General features: G+C 36.3%; 3 protein-coding genes across 3 annotated transcripts in view; 2 read left to right on the top strand and 1 right to left on the bottom strand.

The window, feature by feature from the left end:
* Nucleotides 1–965: 965 nt before the first annotated feature.
* LOC105051713 (uncharacterized) lies at nt 966–2,984 on the bottom strand. Its single transcript, XM_019852814.3, has 4 exons — nt 2,754–2,984; nt 1,766–1,825; nt 1,387–1,433; nt 966–1,233 (listed from the first exon to the last, which is right to left on the bottom strand). The coding sequence occupies exons 1-4, from the start codon at nt 2,874–2,876 to the stop codon at nt 1,146–1,148; spliced, it is 318 nt and encodes a 105-aa protein (XP_019708373.1). The 5' UTR covers nt 2,877–2,984; the 3' UTR covers nt 966–1,145.
* Nucleotides 2,985–4,723: 1,739 nt separating this feature from the next.
* LOC140850915 (uncharacterized) lies at nt 4,724–21,741 on the top strand. The gene is given in 13 exon segments (XM_073243655.1): nt 4,724–5,121; nt 7,276–7,332; nt 9,134–9,211; nt 10,376–10,429; nt 10,749–10,831; nt 11,305–11,404; nt 11,487–11,549; nt 16,316–16,588; nt 18,764–18,803; nt 18,806–18,823; nt 18,928–18,975; nt 18,978–19,111; nt 21,238–21,741. Coding segments are annotated over 12 exon segments (1,158 nt in total). The 5' UTR covers nt 4,724–4,824; the 3' UTR covers nt 19,025–19,111; nt 21,238–21,741.
* Nucleotides 21,742–22,565: 824 nt separating this feature from the next.
* The window catches only part of LOC140850859 (receptor protein-tyrosine kinase CEPR2-like), a 3,269-nt gene continuing 2,642 nt past the window's right edge, over nt 22,566–23,192 (top strand). Inside the window, exon 1 of the mRNA XM_073242998.1 lies at nt 22,566–22,577. Coding sequence (XP_073099099.1) covers nt 22,566–22,577 — 12 coding nt within the window. The remainder of the gene's footprint in view (nt 22,578–23,192) is intronic.

Here is a 23,192-nt window from a genome sequence, read left to right as displayed (position 1 = left end):
CATTTTCACTGTAGTGGGAGGTGGGTATCTAACAAACAACACAATAATCTTACACCTACCAGGGAGAGAGAGAGAGAGATTGGGCACCTAGCAAGCAAAAACTTGCCCATCCAGAAAGAGACTACAGCTGTCAAGAATAGTGGCATCATCTGTTGCATTCTCATCTCCACCGGCATACAACACCAACGTCTCTTCTAAGACAGAAGTAACAGCCCTATCTATACTCCCTCTATTTAAAATATATATATATATATATATATTTTTTTTTTTCGATGCGGGAAGCCATCTATTACATTTGTATTATAGAAATACTTTACTCTCAAGCTCAACATTAACGAAATACACCATGGCATTTGCTTGTATGTTTGTGACAAACCAACGTCTCAACGAAAAGGCTACATATATTTGAGATTTTTTTGACTTATGTAAATTCTATTCTAAATAAGCTCATACTATAATATCATTAAGTATAAATGACTTATACATATGATTTGCTTTCATATCATTTGCAACGATCGAGAACTTCAAACAAAAAAAAATAAAAAATAAAGAAAGTATTTTTAAAATTTCTTTATTTTGTATAAGTATATGTATATTAAACTAAATATATATTGGTATGGGTCCTCATAAATATTGTAAATTAAATTCAAAGTATTTGTAGTTGAAGCACATCTTTACAAAAGAAAAATATCGAGAAATAGGAGAGGGGGAAAGAGAGAGAGAGAGAGAGAGAGAGGGGATATTTCAACAAAATCTTTAGTGCTTTTTTGATCTCTCATTATTTGTAGCAAAAACATCCTTAGCACTAGGATGAGCAGTTGCATGAAGGCAAAAAAAAAAAAATCAATACCATGAAGTATATCCCACAAGATTAAATCTTATTAAAATAATCAGGTCTACTTGGGTGGATTAGCGTCTCCGTCCCTTTGTATTGCTTGTCAAGCAGAGGAAAAAATAGTAAGAAATAGAAGAAAAGTGCCATTTCGCATAGTATTGTGAATCTATATACAATATAATGATAAAAGAAACCAATATGATAGATTTGAGATAAGAAAATAACTCCTAAAAATGTAGAGCTTCATGAGAGAAGCATCTATACAAACTTATACATATAAAGCCATCAAATTATCTCGAATATGTGGGTTCTATCTTTCCCCTCTTTGCTCTGGCGTAAGTCCCCCCTTGCCGCAACTGGGGCAGCTCTTTAAGCCAAATCCTTGGCAATCAAAACACCTGAAACAAACACTTCTTAGAGGGGTAGACACTGTACAAAGGGCGTACTTCGCTATAAAGCCCTATCTTTTAGAAAAAAGAAATTAGAAAAGAATACTTTTTTAAAAAAAATAGAAGAAAAAATTAAAAAAAAAAGGAAAAAAAGGAACTTACTTCCATCTTTCAAAAATATTGCCATTCTTCTTGTTCTTTCCCGTTCCCTACATATACCAGATGTCACATAAGAAGATTAGAGATATGTTTCTTTCTTCTTATGCGGAACAAGAAATAAAAAACAGAAAATTTTCCAGTCAAGCAAACTTGTCCATTAACCATCTTCTTCTTCTCCTCTCTTCATTTTTTGTTTTAAAGAAAGAATAAAAAATATTCTTCTGTTGCAGTGAAAACAGCTGTGACTGTCAAAAATGTCTGGTATTTTAAAAGACTAGAAGCAGAAATCAGAAAGAAAAAATATTGCATGCAAATGAACCATAACCCTAATACTTTTACTCTTTACTCTCAAAATTGGAAAGGAGAGTGTGAGAATGAAGACCTTGCACCCTGGGCACTCAATTGCACCTTTTCCTTGGCATGTTCGACAACTATTGAAAACCTGTCAAAATACTCTACTTAGATTTGCATGAGAAGGATGGTGACATATTCACTGCATATATAGGATTCACATTGATTATGTTGAGCTAGGCCAGAAAAATTGGGGGAAAAAAAAAGGTGCTTTACTTGTTACTGATTCCCTCATCTTTAGCATGAGTGTAAATAAAGTTTTACAGCACCTCAGCTTGGCTAACCCAAGATCTAACTCTTATATAAAAGATCCAAGTTTTAGCCTGTCAAAGCCTTTGTTTGACTAATATCCCTTTTTTTTTTTTTTTGCTTCCTTCTTTTTCAAGCTCTCTTTTCTCCTCCCCTGGCTTGCACGGTACAATTAAAAGATCCTGTTCTATGAATTCTATAAACAAATGAAAATTCTGCAGGAATTCATATATTTCCTATTGGGGTCAATACATAAGTTGGAGAACTACTGAATTATAAGAAGCAAGGATAACTCAAGAATATTATGGTAACAATATCCTGATGCCATAGATGATGGAAATCAGAAATGAAGTCTCGATACATTATAAAGAAAGATCAGATATAATTATTTTTTGTTATGAATTTATCATGGACCGCTGAATTGTGCTTTAAAATTTTTATATTATTAAAGCTAGTTTTTTGCATTAGTTTCCTATATGTAATCATTGATGCTTTGTCGAAATACTTGGGCATCAATAATCATGCAAACAAGCAGAGTAAATATTCGTTGCAATGGTGATATCTGCATTAAACTTGTAACAGGCCAATAAAAAATCAAAAATCGATGGGGCAATGTAGGGTATCATCATGGAAATCAGTAAAATATACAGTAATTGATGAAATACAAGCATTCTCGTTGGTTTGTTATAAGTTTGATGTGGTATCATCATTGCAACGAATATGTATAGTCATATAATTTTAGTTGAATATAAAATGAGGCGTATACATACTGCTTTGATGGGCACGCTCGTAGATTTTGATGCTGAAACTGTTGTCTTCGCTGCTTTGGTTTGCCATGCATGGAAATACTTCACAGGATAACTAGCCAAGGAAGAGATCATGGCCATCTCCATATCTTCCTGACTAAAATAATAAATAATGTGCAGGGAGAAAAACTTTGTACAATATATTCCAACCTCTTCAGCTTGTAGAGGTTCTGGATAAAGAAACAATCCGGAAGAGATAGATACATATGAAACCATGAGGCTAGACAATAAGAAAGTTGGGAGCCACACGTTTGGCGATTCCTGAGTCTAGACATCATTTCATCCACAAGTTGTTTCGGTATGTTATACGGCGGATCTTTTTGTTGAACTGCACTACCAGCATGGAAATCATTAACAAGACGACGTCATTTTGGTCTTACGACACGAGTATTGGATATTAGACCATGAGTTGGCTGCTTGGAGATCTTCCTGGAAGACATCAGCTTCCGATTTTTTTTCTGGTTGAGAGGGATTAGCTAGCTCAATTAGGAATTAGTGTGGAACTCATGATCATTCGATCAGTCCAAACGAACCACATGAACCTTTTTTAATTTGTCTCCTCCTTTCTCCTATTTTCCCATGCAATAATAGCAAAAAGTGACTTCTCATCGTGGATGACAAGTTCCTATGAAAAGTGAATCGCTTGAGATGCGGTAGTTGCACTAATGAGATCCTAGATTTATGTGGCCATCAAAAATTCCTCCGAACTCTTGGCTCGTACGAAGTAAGTAGCATTGAGTATGACTCTCATCCCAATCCATATGGGACTATCTTAGGCATTGTCAAACCTGCTCCTATTCCAAAATGTGGTAAGCCATATAGTAAAGACAAATCACCATCCTCTGGCCTACAGCTCTAGCTCGGTTCTCCCGCTCGATGAAGTGGATAGAGACTATGCTATCTTAGTCTAGGGGACTGAGGACCAAGCAATTGGACATATAGCTCCAAATAAGACGAGCTTTTCAACAAAAGGAAAATGGCATGATGAATCAATCGTCTCCTCCGCCTCCTTACATTGATCGCAGTAAGGAAGAATATTAACACCTCGATGGTGCAAAAAAACTCCTGCAGGATATAGCCTATCCAATGCCATCTACCAGATGAAAAGAGCCACTCTAGGATGAATCCTCAAGCTCCGCACCTAAGCCAATTTTTAAGGATGAATCGACGGTCCTGAGCAAAGCATATAACTCATTGATCCTCATGCCTTGGCATTAATTCCATCCCAAACTAGTTTGGCTTGCTCGAAGGAATCACAATGAACTAGATCCGAAGGTTGAGTTCGCCGCAGCAAAGCATATAACTCATTGATCCTCATGCCTTGGATATTAATTCCATTCCAAACTAGTTTGACCAGATACTTGCCCGAAGGAATCACAATGAACAAGATCCGAAGGTTGAGTTCGCCGCAGCCAAGCATATAACTCATTGATCCTCATGCCTTGGGCATTAATTCCATTCCAAACTAGTTTGGCTAGATAGTTGCCTGAAGGAATCACAATGAACAAGATCCGAAGGTTGAGTTCGCCCCTCGGAGACACCACAATAATATTTGTATTCCATGTCCTTGTACCATTAGTGATGAGATCATGAACCACTTTGTTCTCTAGTGCATTATAATCAATGATGAGGTAGTTTTTTTTTTGGTACATATGAGCAGTACTCACAATCTAAAAGACGTTTTGTATAGATATCCCAAGATTAAACCAGGCTCGGTAAATTTATTGCCGATATAAATGGCAGTTTAACATAAGCATTACAAAACGCCCTCTTTCGGAGATTGTTTAACAACATAAACTTAGACATAATATTTATGCTCGTTAAGGGGTTTATTATAAAAATGCTCGTTCCGAATTTGCGATGATATCGGCAAACACGTTGCGGATATTATATTCCAGGTTATGTACAACCCCCTGTCAAAAATTACTCAGCAGCTCCCGGCGAGTGCCCTACATATATGTCCGAGGCCTCATGAAAACCCCTTAAAACCCACGCACACCCTCTGCAAGTCGTTCGATCTTTTCTCGATGCGGCGATGAGCGACGACGGCGGGCGTCCATCCCAGGTGGCGGGATCGCCGGACTCGCGGCACGACTCGAAGCGATCCCTCGACGTCCCCTTGGAATCCTCGAAGCCGTCAAAGCTTTCGAGGTCTATGCCGGAAGGCGAGGTGGGTGTAGAGGAGGCCAAAGATCGGGTGGAAGAGGGGCGCGAGATCATGAGCCAAAACCATAGAATCCAGAGGTATTTGGTGGCGGTGGAGTACATTGGGACCCGGTTCTCGGGATCCCAGAAGCAGCCCAATTGCAGGACCGTCGTCGGCGTTCTTGAGGTATGGGCTGGTCGTTTGGAAATTGGTTGATCTTTAGAGTTTTCTTGTTTGATTCCTGTTGGAATAAATTTTGGATGTGCTCATTATTGTCTCGAGAAATTGGTTGAAAATAGGGAAGGTTAATTTCGGGAAACAAATTTCAATAAGACAGTAGAAACCCTGCTTGTCTTGTCATCTTATGGTTAATAGTAAGTGAAAATATTTGTCCTTAGCGCAGAATTAAAAGAAGAGGCGTTTTTTATTTTTTTAATTTTTAATGCGTTTTTTTTCCAGAAAGGAGCTTTCTTTAGGATTCGAGCTGGCATGATCTTCAAGTTTCCTAATGTTATCTAGGCACTTGCAGTTATCTAATATATGTTACTTTGGAAAGTGGATTATATTCGTCTTCTTCTTTTTCTTCTGCTTCATCATCATCTTTTGTCTTATTATATTTTTTGCGAAGTGAATTTGCATATTATTAGGAAAGGTTGAATACTTAGTGAGCATAAACAGAAATGAAAAAAATTCTAACTTTCAAATCATGATGTCATATTGGTTTGTGAATCTACATTTTGGTGCTCAATAAGACATGACTGGTATTGGTTTCATGCAAGTTCATGATACACATATAAGTGAATATGTGTACAAATCATGGAATGCCGAACCACCCCAAATTAGACAGTTCGTGGCGTGCCGAACCATACCTGTGGCCAACCGGTACACTTTGGGCATTTGATTCGGAATGCTGACAAAAACGAAGCAAGGGAAAAGGAAAGAGAGGAAGAGAGAGGAGAGGAGTAAAGGAGATGGAAAGGTCGGCGGTGGCCACCGAGGCCTCCGGAGCTTCGGGATCCTCCATGAGAGAGATTGAAGAGAGAAATAGAGAGAGAGGGAGGGAAAGGAACGGAGGGAGGGGAAGCTGGTGGGGAGGCCATCGGACGGTGGAAATCCACCCACGGACGTTGCAGGTTCAAAACAAGGCGATTTGGCGGCATTTGCGATCGTCCTATTTTGAACTTGCGGCACTTGTGGGTGGATTTCTGCTGTTTGGTGGTCATGATGGCCATCCAACGGCTCCATTCCCCTCCCTTCATTCCTCTCCCTCCCCCTCTCTCTATCTCTCTCTCTAATCTCTTTTGTAGAGGATCGCAGAGCTCTAGAGACTTTGGCGGCCCTCCGAGGCCTCCGTGGCCCTTTGTTCGCCATCGCCGGCATCTCCACCGGCTTCTCTCCCTCTCTCCCCTTCCTCCCTCTCTCCCTCTCCGCTTCTCTCTTTCTCTCATCCTCCCCGATTCTCTCTTGTTTTCATGTCGGTTCGGGGCTCGGTAATGTCTGGTACAAGGGCATACTGTCTCATGCCACTGGCCGGCTGGTACAGGACTTGGTTTCGAGTCGGCGAACCTTGGTACAAATCCATTAACATCAGGTCTATTGTAACTGCAGTCCACAAAATAGAAACTCCTTCCCTTCATGATAGACCTGACCTGTACAATGTCAAGAAATCTCAAGTAGGTGTAGTTCATTTGGTTTCCCTAACAAGGTCTGCACATACATTTAGTTGGCTTAGTTTAGCACACCTGTAATATTAGCTTGATTGCAAGGTTAAATATTGGTTTTGTTAACTGAATCTCAGAGTACAGTGGGAATGAGAGTTGGAGTGGAAATGACGTTTAATGAAATGACAGGAATGCAGCATGTGATTATTGTTTAGCCATAGTGCCATACATGCTTTTTAGAAACTAAGCCATTGTAAAGACTTGATTTGCAAGAAAGGAACTGAGGCATGTATATGCTAGTAAGTTTGTCTATTTGTTTATTTGTAAAGCAATGTTTTTGAAAAGAAGGCCTAGAATTACTAAAACTAAAAGATTTTTGTTATCTAGAGATTGTGCCATGAACATGTGACGTATGACTTTCTGAGCTGAGTTATGTTGAACCTAGGTAAATTTAGATTATCTTGCTTGAATAATGCCCAACATTGTGCTATGACTTATGAGTTAATAAATGCTTGATTGTTAACATCCGTAACACTTAACGTATATGCCATGTTTTTATGAATTTAGACTAGTGTGGGCAGAAAGGTATGCATTCTCATTTTTCAAAATCTCTCTTTTAGTCACTGTAAATGTTTGATGTGCATAATACTAATTATTAAATTTCTCGTGATTCATGCAGGAGGCTTTTCATAAATTTGTTGGACAGCCTGTTTCTATCTTCTGCTCTAGTAGAACAGTAAGTGGTGATACTAAGTTGCACAAAAATTTCAATCTAATCCATGTTTAATACTGGAATTCTAAGAATTGCTGTATGCTAATCATATATTTATATCTTGATAATGTTGGGATGTCCACAATTGTTGAAAAATGTTACTTTTTATTCCAATTTTAAGCTTTGTGGTCTGAAATATCATTTTGCAGTTGTTATCATCAGTTATATTTATTGATTTATCAGGACCATGTTCTTGTGAGTTGTCCAGTACTTCCTTGACTAGATGAAATCTTTTGATTTCTGCACTTATTCTAACGATCTGTACAACTTGGTCCATTGCAACATTTCAAAATAAAATTGAAGATATTATACTTGCGTTTTAAGCCAATATTTTAAAGTCAATAACCTATCATTTCTTTATGTAACAAACTGTGAACACATTGTTGACTATTATTATAGGTTAATCGAATAGTAAGTATTTTTATTTTTTTAAATTTCTATCATCATTTTTACTCTCCTTCATTCTCTTTGACTTGAACGCAAGAATCCTCCTAACATGGGCAGTCTATAGCCCTTGGTCACTTTATGTTATTTCCCATACCATGCTCCTTTCATATTGTAATTTGCCACATACTATAGTGATAAGAGTCCTTTTCGTTTGGGAACTTGTTAATGCTTGGCTAGTTAGTCCACTATAATCATGTGCTAAGTTGGGCCTCAAACAAACTTGAACCTGAACTTGATTCTGATTTTAATCGAGCTTGGATGCGAGTTCAGAGCTTGTTTTGATGGATCAAAACCTGAATCAGTTATTGGGTAATTTAAAGTTTTAAACTTAGATGCTATTATCTTTTGTAATCACAAGTTCTATGATTTATGTTATGATCAAAGACATTGCTGATCAAGTTCTGGACTTAGCATGAAACTTGCCTTTGAATATATTCACGAAAAATGCTGTCAAGATCACTTGAGACCATCTTATCTGAAGTTTTGGCTTAAAATGCTTCTAAGCTTGGTTTGATATACCTAGTTACCTGCATGGTTAATCCTAAATTTGGATTTGTTGCTAATTGAGATTGCAAAACCCATGCTCAGTTTCTGCACATGGACTGATCCAACCTTTTGCCCTCGACATATAAATGATGTAATGGTGACAAGAAATAGCACTCTTTGTTGTATCAGTGACATCGTTTGCCCCAGATCTTCATGAACCACATCTCATCTTAGTTATCGGACTCTGATATTGTTCACTGGTCATACTTTTGTTGTTTCTGATTTTTGTTTTATGTTTGTTAATGTGCCACCACCATTTGTAAATATATAGCTATTGTATAAATTGCTTTTTTGTCAATATTGTTCTTGTGCTTTATAATAGCACAATTCTTTCAAAATCATGGCCTGGGCATATATCAAAGTCAACTAAGCTAGTATTACTACATTGATCTGTCACAACTTTTCATTTTGACTTGATTGTTAGCTTCAAACCTGTGAAGTTTTAATATTGACGCGGCCCTATGGTTCTGCTGGTATTATACTGACATGATGATTCTTTGTATTTTTTCACCTTTACCAACATCACTTTAATATTGAGAAACAGAATGTGACTGCCGGCAATGATTAAGCATTCCAGATATCATGAGATGATTGTAACTTTTTTCGACCATTTTTCTCTTGATTTATCACGGACTCTCTACATTGCTGAAATCCTTCAACATATCAAAAGTCCCATATTACATAATTGTTTCTTTTACGTTTCTTTGTAATGACCTTGTGGACAACCAAGTTTACATTAGATAGGACATCTATAACATATTTGTTGATTCAGGATGCAGGAGTGCATGCTTTATCAAATGTATGCCATGTTGATGTGGAACGCATAAGTAAAAGAAAGCCTGGTGAAGTGGTTTGTAACTAGCACTTTTTAGTATGTAATTATCAAGTTACCTACATGCAGTTTCTATGCTTCCTGTAAGAGTGACTTTTTTTGTTATTTAATTAATTCTTGTGTTTATTTAAGTTCTGCTATCAATTAAGTATGTTGAAGGAAAACTATATGTGGAATGCTTAGTTCCTCTCTCCCAGTGATACAGTTTACATATTTGTCTTTAAATACATGGTAGGTGATAAGTTTGTGAGTGAAAGGCTTATCTAAGATCACCAAACTGCACATGCAAAGTGTTCTTGAAAAGGAGAAAGTCATTTTTTTTAGTACATATGTTTAAAGAATGATTCATTGTGTAGAATAATTTCCAGTCCTTGTGACAACATGTATCTTAAAGGGCAACATTTGAGATATCATGGGGATTACGGCTTTGGGATGTGCTAGATAACCAGCCACCATTGTCCTATTATATCTATTGAGTGATCGTTTTACAATACATGCTATCTAAACCATCTTGGTGGGTGGACAATAATAAGAGAACCCTATTTCTTAGTTTAACGTAGTCAAGATAGAAGGTCAGAAAATTTGGGAAGACTGAGATGTTACATGATTTTAGCTGGAAATGAGTAACTGTGATAATCAAAATATTATTTGTTATAATAAAACCCTGTATCAACTATTTCTTAGATCATTTAGCTTAATACCTGATATATAAAAAACCTATTTAGGATTGAAAAGGATAGATTGGAAAAACTTGGCCAATATTATTGATATTGTGTTGGCTGATATCGGGCTGAGATATTATAAACCATGTTTTGGGTGCCCGATATTGATACAAATCAATATCTTGGCTGGATAAATATTGTTGATTTCAGATGCACCTCATTACTCCTGCTGAGGTCTTTGCCTGTGAGTTCAGTAATATGAATTACTCTAAGTTAATTCCTTTGACCCTTTTAAATCAATATGTTCAATATGTTAACCCACAAATTATGCTACTACTATATCTTTATGTGCACTATATGTTTACTCTTGTTATTTGGTGCTTCTACTGTGTATTATATCTTGAAATTTACTGCTTGCAAACTTCTGCATTACTCTCTTGTTATGCTACTATGCACAACTCTGTTCCCAATAATTCTAACAAAAGTAATGCTATATGCTATCATTGTTTTACAAATGCAGTTGCCACCACATGAACCTGGAGTTGTTAGACGTGCTGTGAACCATTTCTTACAGGTGTGTTTGTTTCTCATCCAACTTTTGTGATCAATTTCCTTCAGGCTCATATTTTTCTCATCATGTAACTGTATTTAGGGCCATACTGGATCTCGTGACAATTTACATCTATGATATTCTGGTATATACTTATACGATGAAAGATTGTAATTAATTTATGGCCCCTATTTGTTTTTTTTTGGAAAAATTTATACCTATGATGTTCAAAACTTGATGCAGTTGGTTCGTATATGTATGGTTTTACTGTGAAAAACTTAAAGGACGTTATCCCAGAAGATCTTAATATTTATCCAGTTGTTTTCTTTTGGGTATCTGGCAGAAGAACGAAGGTGATATAATGGTGATTGATGTTCGACGTGTCCCAGCAGATTTTCATGCTAGATTCAAGGCCCTAGAGCGCACGTAGGTGGCAAGGAAGCATTTTTATGTAAAGTTACAGTTTACATACTTTATTGCAATATTCTTGTTTAAATAATTTCGTTTATATCCATATATAAAGTAGGGAATGCGAGAGGTTTATATCCATAGCTATAAAGTAAGGATTTGGGGTATATCTGGAGTACACATCTTTATCCAACCCAAAAGAAGGAGAAAAACTAAAAACTTTGCGATCAAGACAAGATTATTTATGATCGGAAGTTTTTTTCCACTATGCAGGAAATCTAATTATTAGCAACAAGCCTTTTCAACAAGTAGAAGCAATAATAGGGTCACTTAAGACATTCTGATAGGCACCAGTAATCATGATAAAGTGTGATATTTGAAAATCACCTGTTGAAAACTTATATTCAATGTGCTTTTTTCCCCACATATGTATTCCTGGAAATCTCATAGTTTTACATTAAAATATTATTTTGATGTGAAATTTTTCATAGGTACCACTATCGCATACTCTCTGGGCCAGAGCCCTTGTCAACCTTTGAGAAAGAGCGTGCCTGGCATGTTCCAGAGGATATAGATATTCTTGCTATGAAGGTTCATTATTTGCTTTACCATTACTCCATAATTTCCTCTTCAATTTTGGTTTTGTTTTATGTAACAAATGGTTTCCATGCAGAAAGCATGCAGCATACTTGTTGGTTGTCATGATTTCAGCTCATTTAGGGCTGCTGGCTGCCAGGTTAACTCTTGTTCCAAGCTTTTAAGGAATTATGTGTCATGTGAATTTTTAAACATCATCTAGTAATTATTGTTGAAAACTTGAAATATACTAGGAAGAAAGTAAGAAACCAGTGCCAGGCATTTCTGTGTTATTCATCTTTTAGTTTGCTTTCCATGTAAATTGATGCTAACATAATATCATGGTGTATCATCCTTTCATTTTATTTTGAGCTGGAATTTGAATTTGTCAAAACTTTTGAAGCTACCAACTTCTCTTTCCTCCCTAATATAATTGAGATCCTCCCTTCTGCTTGGGCAAATGAGATAATATTCTCTAGTTAGCTGTTGGTTTAAAAGCTGTATGGTTGAAGAAAGGGTTGCAAATAATGTGGGCTTGCCAAGCTGCTGAAGTTAGCTTTGCTGGGTGAGCTCAGCTTATCTAAGCTTAAAGAGTAGAAGCCCCAGACTAAATATTTGCATGCTTAGTAGTTTGAATCTGGTCCAGTATGGAATGGCCATGGGCTTGCTCTAGCCTTTAGGACTCCAGAGTCCAGATTATGAAGCTTACAGTGGATCTCAATTCTCTTGTTTAATTGATTAATTCTTTATTTATCTTTTTTTTTTATTCCTTTATATCACAAAATTGGGTAATGTTAATTAAAAAAAAAAGGCCCATCATTAAGAGAGAGAATGATGACACCAATACCTGATGGTTTTGCCACAAAAAAAAAAGAAAAAGAAAAAGAAAAAATGGTTTTTTGGAGGACCATCCTTGGTGATTAAGGAATGAACACAAATGATATCACATCCATTTTGTATTTATGCCTCTTGTCCGACTTCATAATTTTCCTATCTGTCTATACACAAATTGCAAAGAAATGGAAAGCATTCCCAAATCCCCTTTCTACTGCCATCCAATTTTTCTCTGGTCTTTTCCTTTTTATCCTGTGTTGTGGAAGAACTTTTTATAAGGTTGCTTTTAATCTACAATCATGGCCATTCCTTTTCAAAAAGTTTCACTTCCTCTTTGATTGCGGATGGTTTTATGCTGTTTATAATGTACTCATCTTAACTGCCTTGTTTCCTCAATATCTTACACTTATGCAGGGCTGGCTAAAAGGTAAAGCCACTAACATCTTTGCTTTAGGCCCCCATTTGCTTTAGGCCCCACTATCCATTTGGTTTCACTATGTTAGTATCTTAATCGCAAATAATCTCAAGCCATGGGTTGCCTTCCTTTCCTCTTTCCCACTAATAGCTATGCAGTTTTCGGGGTTATTCTCCTCATAGAAGAGGCACGCCACCATTATAGCATAGCTTAGGATTTCGTGCTTTATGGGGTACGGCCTCTCAAGGAGCTATTTTTTCACTTCCCAATATAAAGCATTTATGGCTGTTGGGTTTGCTTCTTTTCCAAGCGGACCAAACCTCCCACGTAGGAACTTCTCTGGGTACAAATGATCTGCCATCCACACCGAGGCTTTTGTGCTTGTGGATTTGGAATACAGCATGGGAAATTAGGAATTTCTATGTGCGCCTCCGTATCGATAAAAAGTCGGGGAGGGAGTAAATGGCTGAGGAGTCGTGTGTTAGTATACTATCCGTGGATAAGACAGAGATAGTTAGATAGAGAAAGATGGGAGAGGAGAATCATTCCAACATTGCTCTCAGCTCGTCATCTCGTCATCTCTTCCTGCCTGCGCGCACAGTCACCGACTTCCACGATTATTAATTTTTTTTCTTAGAAAATCATTTAAAATTAATTATTTTTTATATATAATAGATTAAATAATTTTTTTTCGAAATAAATTTAAATAATTTAAGATATATGAAAATATTTTTGATTTTCTATTTAATGATAAAAAATTGAAGTCATTAGACAACGATAGTTTTAAAGAATATTGTCTTCATCTTGAATGTTCCTTAAAATATAATAACTACTCTGATATTAATGGTTTAGATTTATTTTCAGAGCCAAAAGTTTTAAAAAAAATTGTACAAGTGAAAGATAACAATCCAATGGATATACTCAATCATATAAGAAGATTCGACTCTTTTTCAAATGCATATATTGCTTTTAGAATAATGTTAACAATTTCAGTAAGTGTTGCTTCGGCAGAATGAAGTTTTTCAAAACTAAAATTAATAAAATCTTACTTAAGATCAACAATGTCTCAAGAAAGATTAACTGGATTGGCTATATTATCAATTGAAAAAGAAATATTAGAAGAACTTGATTATAAATATTTAATTAAAAATTTTACATCTCAAAAAGCTAGAAAAATAAGATTTTAGTAAAAAATTTATATAAATTTTAATTTAAAAAAAAGGCCTCATTCTAGTATTTAGTTTTAGGTCTCCATATGTGTTGAGCCGCCCCTGCATTTATGCTGCTCTTTTGCTTATTCATTTGGTTTATTTCCTAGCATTTTGTTCTATGCAACAGATGATTTATTTCATAAGTTTGCTTGCAAATTTCAGTAGTATCGTGATTCAACATATGGAAGGCCTATCTTCATTTTGCCCACATTGAATTAATGCTTCTTGAGAATCCAAAGTTGGCATGAACAACTTATGTGGGAAATTACTCCCTCCCCCTCCTTCCCATCCTTATTTATATTTTTACCTTACAAGTTCCATGTAATTATATTGTTTTTCATCCATCTAATTTCTAAACCTCTTCTACAAATGCTTGCTCCTTTAGTCTCATTTGTCGACACCATGATGCTTACATGTATCATTGGTCTTCATAAGGGTAGCAACAGTTCTTATCTTATTATCATCACAGGAAATTGTCAGAAAGTTTTGTTAGTTTGGGTTTCTCATGGGTTTTGTTTGGTGATCTCTTGAAGTAGTGTGACATCAATGACAAAATAAAATATGGAAGGGGAAGCCAGCTGATAAATAATCTGAAAAAAACTATGTGGTGAAAAAAGATTAATCATAATATCATAATAATGCGGTAAAAATGTCAATAGAATATATTTATTATGTTAAGGCCTTAAAAAAAATTATGTGGCAATATCCATAAAGTTAGTGATGAAGCAGTCTATCTAATTTGTTCGCTGGGAAAGATCTTATTCGTGTGCTATCATACAATGCCAGAAATTACTCAGACTAAGAAGATAATCACTATTCTCTTTAGCTATCATTTTTTAATGCATTAATGGTAAATATATAGATGTAAAGGCATAAATGTCGTTTCTAGACATCGGGGGATGACCTCCTTCTACATGAGTTACCTACCCTCTTAACAAACAGTCCTTGAAAATCTCTGTTCTGCTAGTATCAGTCATGCGTCCATCTGTATTAATGATGCTGCCTTTTGGTTTGTAATGGCATGTATATTTAATCAAGATAAATTCTATTTGGTTTCTGTTTGGGCTGAACCAAATGAGTTATCACGTTTGCAATTTCAAACCGCTTTAACTGTCCTTAGACACTTTGCACTGAAATTTTTGAGGAAATAAAGAGTGTCAATTAACCTTAGAGAAAAATTAAAAAAAAAAAGAAAGAAAAGAAAAATAAATCCAGGAAGATAAAATAGAAACCATCTTAAAAAAATCTTGCTTAAAACATGAGGGTGTATTGTTTTAGTGGTTTGACAAAGGAGCAAAAAAACATTTTTCTAAAAAATATGTTTAATATATTGCTTTGCTGTTTGCTGACAATCTAAGATATGCCAATAAATGTGTCCATGAGATTCGAGTTTTTAGAATGGTCGAACCTACACCAACAAATATACTTTTTCTCTAAATCCTTTTGGAGTCTAATGTGATGATGCTTCCAGATCTTCTCAAAACTATCTAATTCTAGTTTATTTAATCTGGAGAAAATTAATCTAAACAATTTAATCAAGAGAAATGACCCCTAACATTGAAGAAAATGAACAAGTGGCAAAACATTAGAATATTTCAAACTGACCTCAATTTTGGACTGGCTCTGGCTGAATCAAAATGTTTCAGTGTCAGTTCAGAGTTCCATGTGAATCTTCAGACCATGGTTCTGATCTGTGACATGGAAATTTTGGAACTTATTGTTCCATACTAATGTGCTTTTTGGTTGGTAAATAAGCTCCTTTTTACATGTTGATTAGTTGCATGGATGTTATGGAATTTCTTGTATCATCGTGATGTTCTTAGAGGTTGATAAATAGACTCCTTTTGAATTAGATATATGTCTTTTTATAGTATTTAAGATCCAAAGCAACAATTATCTATTTATGCCCCATTACAAAATGCCTATCTGATAGCATATTTGCTGTGCCTTTTCAACTTCAAAATAATCGGAGCTGGTTTCTGCATACTTTGAAGTTCAGAACATAAAGGAAAAAATGTGTATGAAATGTTATTAAATCTTGTCTTCTATTTAAGCATTACCCTCTAGCAAGAAATCACAATAATAGTTAAAATAGTATCAAGAAACTGGTGAGCAGAGATGTTTTCTGTGACTGAATTGACTGCTTTCAGTGCTTCACAACTAATGATTAGTAGGGATTACACTGCATGTCCTTTTAACTTATATGTTCCTAAAGTTCCAGTATAACGAAGATTCTGTTCTTAATTTGTTATGTTACTTTCTTTATGTCTATAGATTGGCCACTAATTGAATGTTTGCATTGGAAGATAGATTTCAGTAAAACCCTAAATTTCTTTCCTTGAAATAGTGTTCTTGTATTGATGGATTCTCAAATGGTCTGTTGATTCCTTTCTCTAAATTCTTTCTAAGAATATGACCATATTTTTTTGTGTTATAAACTTAATTATTTCACTTGCTGATGCACAGGCAAACTCTCCTATTAAAACCCTAGATGAACTTAATGTTACTGAAGTTTTTCCTTCCCTTTACTTCCCATCAATTTCGGAGAGAACAGAGGTGGAATCCTTGAATGGGCATCATTCTAAGACACCAGAACTGGAATCATTCACAGAATGTTCTAATGTCTCTCATATGAGTGTTGGGAAGTGCAATGCTGAAAGTGGTCGAGAGTTTGGCCGAAGATCAAGGCATCGTTGCTATGTTATAACAGCACGAGCACGCTCTTTTCTTTACCACCAGGTTCACTATCTATACTTTTTTATTCAGCATTAATGAATTGATTTGCTTCTCCCTCCCTCTCATAGGAAATAAACATAGACTAGTTGTTTGTACGTTACTTCCCAAGAGAATTTTTTGTTATCCTGTTTTTCTGATCTATGGTGTGTGAATGTTTTTGAACTCTAATGCAATCATTAAGAAGATAAAATATCTCCTTGTATCATAATTATCTTAAAAGTTGCATGCGTTCTCTAAATATATGAAGGAATAACATTATTGTCTTCCTTCATCAAAGTTATGGCATTAGAACAGGACCATTAGTTGTAAGGTTTTAAATCCTGTGGGATGGGCTGTCCTAGTTTTCTTGTGGATAGGATATGCTGCCATCCCACCCCATCCTGATACTTTGGAGGGGAATGCCCTAAGACATGCTGATAGGGATGCTGGGATGGTCCCATCCCGACACTTGGGATGGTACACTGTCTTGGCATCCTGTGGGACATCCGATGGGGATTTGAAACCATGACTAGTAGTGAAACAACAGGAATCCTTAGAAGCTTGAATTTTCTTCTTGGGGTGTCACATTTCATTTGAATATCTTGCTATGCCTATACCTACTTCTAGATGTGTCATCCTACTCTTCAAGCTAGTAGTCAATTAAAACAGATGTTTATACTATACATATGTTTTCTGTGTGTATTTGCCTGCTATGTTACAGTAACATGTACTGAATTATATTATTAAAAAGAACACTATAAGTGGTTGCCTTTTGATTTTCAATAATTTACTTTTACAGTAGGCTTATTAAAAATTATAAGCATGTTGCTTTCCTGTTCAGTAATAAAATCTTATGCAAAGTATCCAAAAGAATAGTCTGAGATTCACACCTTTTTCCCACATGACTGAGCATTCCAAGTCTGCTAACATTTACTAATTAGAAACATGGTTTTGATATTATGTAATGGACATGGGAGGTGAAAAATAAGGGGAAAGGGAATGCTTGAAATTGTTAAGGCCTTTGACATTTACATTGGACATTGTGTTGAAGCCAAGGTAATGTGCTCTTATACCTGAATATTTCTAAGCAATTCCCCTTTTTCTTGTTAAATCATGCAATAAGTGGCAGGGACATTTTAGTTTTTCCCCCTCTGAAAAAAAACAAAGTGCATGACATAAAATTTTGCAATACATAAAATTTTGAACTGTACAATCTTTTTTTTAAAAATCCCTTCAGTTTTCACTATTGTTAAAACTAGAATGTTGGCTTCACTTGGAATTGACTTGAAAGGTGCTGTTTAACCCTAGAAGGTGCATCTTTTTTGTGTGGGTACATAATCAACTCCCATGGAATCTATTGAAGTGGGTTGCATAATGATGGCGTTTGATTCAAGATTTGCGTTAATACTGGAAGCTGTGCCATTCCAGATGTTCAACTTCTCCTATTCTGCTTCATTGCTGGAAATCTTTCTGCCAAACAAGATGTTACCAAGCCAATGCTCTTAGAGAAGGATTATCAACCCAATTGAAAGAGGGAGGGGAGAGGCCATAAAATTCAGCTGAGAGTAGATGGAGGATGCTGCTGCTACTGCTTTATTGTTTTGTTCTACTGGAAGTGTGAAGGTCAGAATGATGGTGATCTGAAAAAGAGCCATCGTCTTGCCTGTATTGAATCTGCAGTCTTAGCCCACATGAAAGGATTCCAAATGTCGAAGTCATGGTAAAAACATCCTCTAGACTAATATCAACATAACCAGTACTTAGATAATCAACAAATGTGATGTACGGTGCCAGATCCAAAGGCTTCACAGTATGGATTTTTTAGTACCATGCTCAACATGATAACTTCTTGCCTCTTGATATGCAACTCAAGCTCCTGGTCGCTACTGATTATTCATTGAATACATGATAAATATTGCCTCAATCCGCATTTCGGATCCTTAATTGTGTTTATCTCCATTTAGGGCTTATTCGTATACTGTTTACTTGCAGATAATTTTCACTTATAAAAAGAAGTTGGACAATGAATGAGATTTGCCTGAGTTGTAGATAATATGCTATGTCAATAATGCTGCATACTTATTTTTAACTTAAAGGTGATTTAATATCAATTTAGAAACTTGCCTAGTTGACCTTTAGAATGGCAGTCTAATGTTTTGAAATCTGCACTGATTTTTTTTTTCTTTTAAATTTCTGCAGGTCAGACTGATGGTTGGTGTCCTAAAATCTGTTGGGACTGGGACTTAACATTTAGCAATGGTCTGTTTTCACTCTTATTCTTTCTTTATTTATTGCTTTTATAATTTGCTTTATATTATCTAATGGTTATATCAAATTTATATGTAGTTATTAATATGGTGCAGTTGAAAAAATTCTGAATGCAAAGACAATTGCTGCTGCAAGTCCTATGGCTCTGCTTGTGGTCTCTACCTTGGCAATGTGAAATATGATCTTCCATGAATTTTCTGAAATGAAATTATTCTAACTAATGGACACTGTAATTGGAGTTTCTGCCAAATGCAACATGCCTTGCTGCATCGGTCTAAGGTAATTTCCAACCTGGTCATTATCTCATTATGAAAATGAGCTGCAAACTCTTGGCCATACTGTATATAGAAAAGGAAGTTATTGCAAGTATAGTGTGCTTTTTTGCAAAATTATTATTTGTTCATGGGATTTTGTGATGCTAACCATTAATTTAATGCTTTATCTTCTTCAGTAGATATATGTGGAGTAAAACTGACCATGGCTTTTTTGTCATGTTTGTTTCTATGTTGATCTCAATATAACTAGCACTCTAGAACAATATGCGAATTTGATTATGTAGGTGCTCTTCCATTAAATTTTAATGCTTTCTAGTGGGAACTGGGTTCATTATTCACGTCAACGGTAGGCCTTACCTGCGCTATCGATGTTGACAGAACTAACTGGGAAAAAATAAGACTTCTGCGGGAGCTGTTTATTTTAATGATAATGCTTTTTGCTGTATGGTGATTTGTCCAGCCAATAAGCTGAATTATGGAGAAAGAATGCGTACTGCTAATAAAAGCACTTGGCTAGCCTGCTTGACTAAAATTTTGGACTAGATTGATGAGCTTGTTTGATGTTTTCAATTGAGCAACAAAACATTACCTGTAACAATCAACTTCTAGCATTAGTTTTATATAACAATTAGTTTTTTTATACAGACATCCCATTAACATATGTGGGATCCATTCCGGATGTATCTGCCTAATTTTTTTTTCTTAGATCTAGCCCTCCACAACCCATGCCTTCAACTCAAAGGCAAACCCTATTTGACAGTATCCTGCAGTTATTGTGCAAGTCTGAGTATCACAATGTTTTCTTTCGTTGTGATCTGTTTTTGACAACTCTTTCTTTTCTTCTCTCTTTATTTTTCGGTTAGAGACACTTGCTCATCTGTTGATTGTTGCTTCAGATTCTCTTCATTTCATCGTGGCCCACTCTACGTTCTGCATATGTTCATGCTAGGATTCCTCTCATATGCTAAGGAACATTGGCTCATTTCAGTATGCTACTTTGGATCCATGCACCATCATTGAACTTTAAGATTTTCAGAATCAAACATTTCCTACTTATTTGTTGCTTCTGATTCTCTTCATTTCATCGTGGCCCACTCTATGTTCTGCATATGTTTATGCTAGAATTCCTCTCATATGCTAAGAAACATTGACTCATTTCAGTGTGCTACTTTTGATCCATGCACCATCATTGAACTTTAAGATTTTCAGAATCAAACATTTCCTACTTATTCTTTGAATTGTCGGCCTTCAGTTGGATTGTTGGGATGAGTGGGTGGTAAATGGTTTCTCGGACTTTGCCGAGGTCATCCTATATAAGATGGTTCGGAGTTCAAGTGCATTGAGCTCAAACCCTATCCCTCAGTGGGACATTGATTTCAATCCACCCCCATGGGAAGAAGTAGAATTTCCCGTTGAGGAGGCTATTGAACCCGATATAAATCTTTTATTAAGAAAAGATTGCCTTTTTATTTACACAATCAGTTTCCGGGTCTCTTTCCTTGTTGGTTACAATGAGAAACTATGAAGAGTTGCTATGGTGTATGTTGTGGCTGTAAGCTTCGGTGGAAAGTTTCCTTCCTATTTAGACTCCAAAATTTCATCCCAATTATTGTATTCCATTTTGCCTGTTGGTCAGATATTGTGTGATTGTTCACCAGTAACATTACAGTAATTTAATACCCACAACTCGATTTGGAGATATGGGCTTATGAAGAGTCCAGCTTGAATGAAAGACATTTCTTGCATGAGGAATTTCTCCATGGGTGAGTTGGTCTGTCTATTCATCTAGCCTTGTGTGTTGCTAAAGGGTTAGTCGAATCCATCTTTTTGCCTTTGAATTTTGATGCCCTTGAAAATGAAGGATTCCACTCTTCATGGCATCTTATATTATTGTAAATAATCTTTAGTCTATTTCGAGTCCTGGAACTGAAATAATGCTTGTTGGCTGAAACTTTATCCCCTCCGTTTTACCCATGTTCTATTTTATGCATACATCTTTTTGGTTCAACAGTGTAGACTTTTAGTCATTTTTCTTCCCCGTTCTGTAAATTTATTCAGAACTCATAATGGTTGAACTTGTGCACGCTAAGCACCATAGCTATTTTATGAAACCATGTGTCATTGCTACAGGTGGATATGCACTACAGAATGTATACAAGGCTTTTCTTCTAGAATGATGTTGACCTCTGTGATCCCTTCGCCTCAAGTTCTTTAAAGCAGGTACTCAGTTTACCTTTATTATTCTGGATGCTTCTTGGTGGCTCATCAAATGGCAACCAGTGAATGCCAGAGCGCTGGTTAAGCTTGCAATCAACTGTGCAAAGAGGTGTAGAATCCATGTACTCTGAAATGCAAATCATCATTTGCTAGGCTTTCGTGATGAGGGTCTGCATGAAAGCCGAATCTATATGCTTGTGGAATTCTTGGAGTACATCTCAAGTAGCACTGCACCTAAATAGTCCATTTTAATAACCTTGCACACAAAAAAGGACGTTCTCTGTTCCCTACATAATTTTATGCCCTTTTTATTACCATGAATATATTTCCTTCAATAGAAATTTGATGGTACACACCTCCAAGAAAATAAACAATTTCATTTTAGCTATTATATGGAGCAAGTAGTTATAATTTCTACTCCTTGTGCATGACTGCAGGACAGAACTATTGTTAGATTCATCTATGATATGATGCTTTTGAGTCTTGGCTGCTATTTTGAATTCTTATCCATCTTAAGAAGTAAGAACTCCCTTTCTTATTTATAACATTCATAACTTTGATTCTTTTTTCTTCCTCTCAAAATTCCATATATTGAGGTATAATCCTCTTGTAAGGAAAGAAAAGGTTGTCCTTCGAAAGAGGCAGCATAAGGCTGCCATGAAAAGAGAGCACAAGAGAGAGCCCCGTGAAAGAAAGAAAGGAGGTGACTCGAAGTCAAGGATGGGCATCAGAAACCCTCCATTTTCTCAATCGCTATAGTAGTGCACTTGGAAAAGGACACTGCACGAGTTTAAAGCGCAAACCCCTGCTTCTTTATGGCAGTGTGGATTGATTGATATGATGGCTCTATTGGTAGCATGGTTCTTTCCTCTCCCGTGCTCTTCTTTGGTTAATGTGGGTCTGTGCTAAAGGCCTCAATTCATGTTTCCCTTTGATCTGGCACAATTTCGAGCTCTGGGGCAGATTGTAGCTCGTTGTGCCTCGCCATGTGGTGTTTTGGACTTCTTCCAAGGAAGGGGTGTATGTTTCCCGCTGTGTGCCGTGCAGTGGTATGAGTCAATCCTGGTGGTGTCCCACTGGTTTTTGTGACGATGATGTCCAGAGAGGAGATTTGAATGGGACCTGAAGTTTTGATTGATTTGGACAGAACGGTGTGATAGAAAATGAAGAAGAGTTGATGAGAAAATTGGTTTGGTCTGAAGGAAGCATGATGGAATGTGGGGAAGGAGAAGATGATGGAAATGACCGAGCCTGTCAGTGGTACTAGGCAGCTCAAGCTCAGCCTGGAAGCTAAACAGGCTGCTTGAGCTCGGCTTGGACTCAATCCAAACTCAATGTACCTTGGTCAAGCTCCGCTCAGATATGCCTTGATCCCAGCTTTAGCTGAACCAAGCCAAGCTATTCCACTATCAGCTATTCAGGCTGGCTGGTTCAAGAGATGAGCTCGAAGATGTTTTTGAGCTCGGATCATTTCCTAGTTGAGCTGGGATCGAATGACCTCTTTAAGTGATGTTGCATAGAATGCTCCATTTTTCACCCATTAATCATGACGAAGAAATTGCTAGATTTGGTTTTCAAGCAGTTTTTGTTAGCGTAGATTATATTCCATAGTTTAGATCTTGAAATTGGATAGTCCATGGACTTTGAATTGTCAACATTTTTTCAAAGGATTTTCAATTATGCAAGGGGTTCTCTACTGGATTTGCCTGTATGGCATTGCTATCCACATAGTGGTATCCAACACTTGATTTAAATCTTAGCAGTATCTATCCATGGATCATGTGAACCTGGATCAGAGAGAATGTGGACCTTAATTATATTTAAGCTCAAACAGAAAGGAATTTCATTAATTCCTTAAGCACTGTGTC

Source organism: Elaeis guineensis, chromosome 9, assembly GCF_000442705.2.
Source record: "Elaeis guineensis isolate ETL-2024a chromosome 9, EG11, whole genome shotgun sequence".
NCBI lineage: Eukaryota > Viridiplantae > Streptophyta > Magnoliopsida > Arecales > Arecaceae > Elaeis > Elaeis guineensis.
The sequence above is the reverse complement of the archived record's forward strand: the minus strand, read 5'-3'. Positions and strand labels throughout refer to the sequence as shown.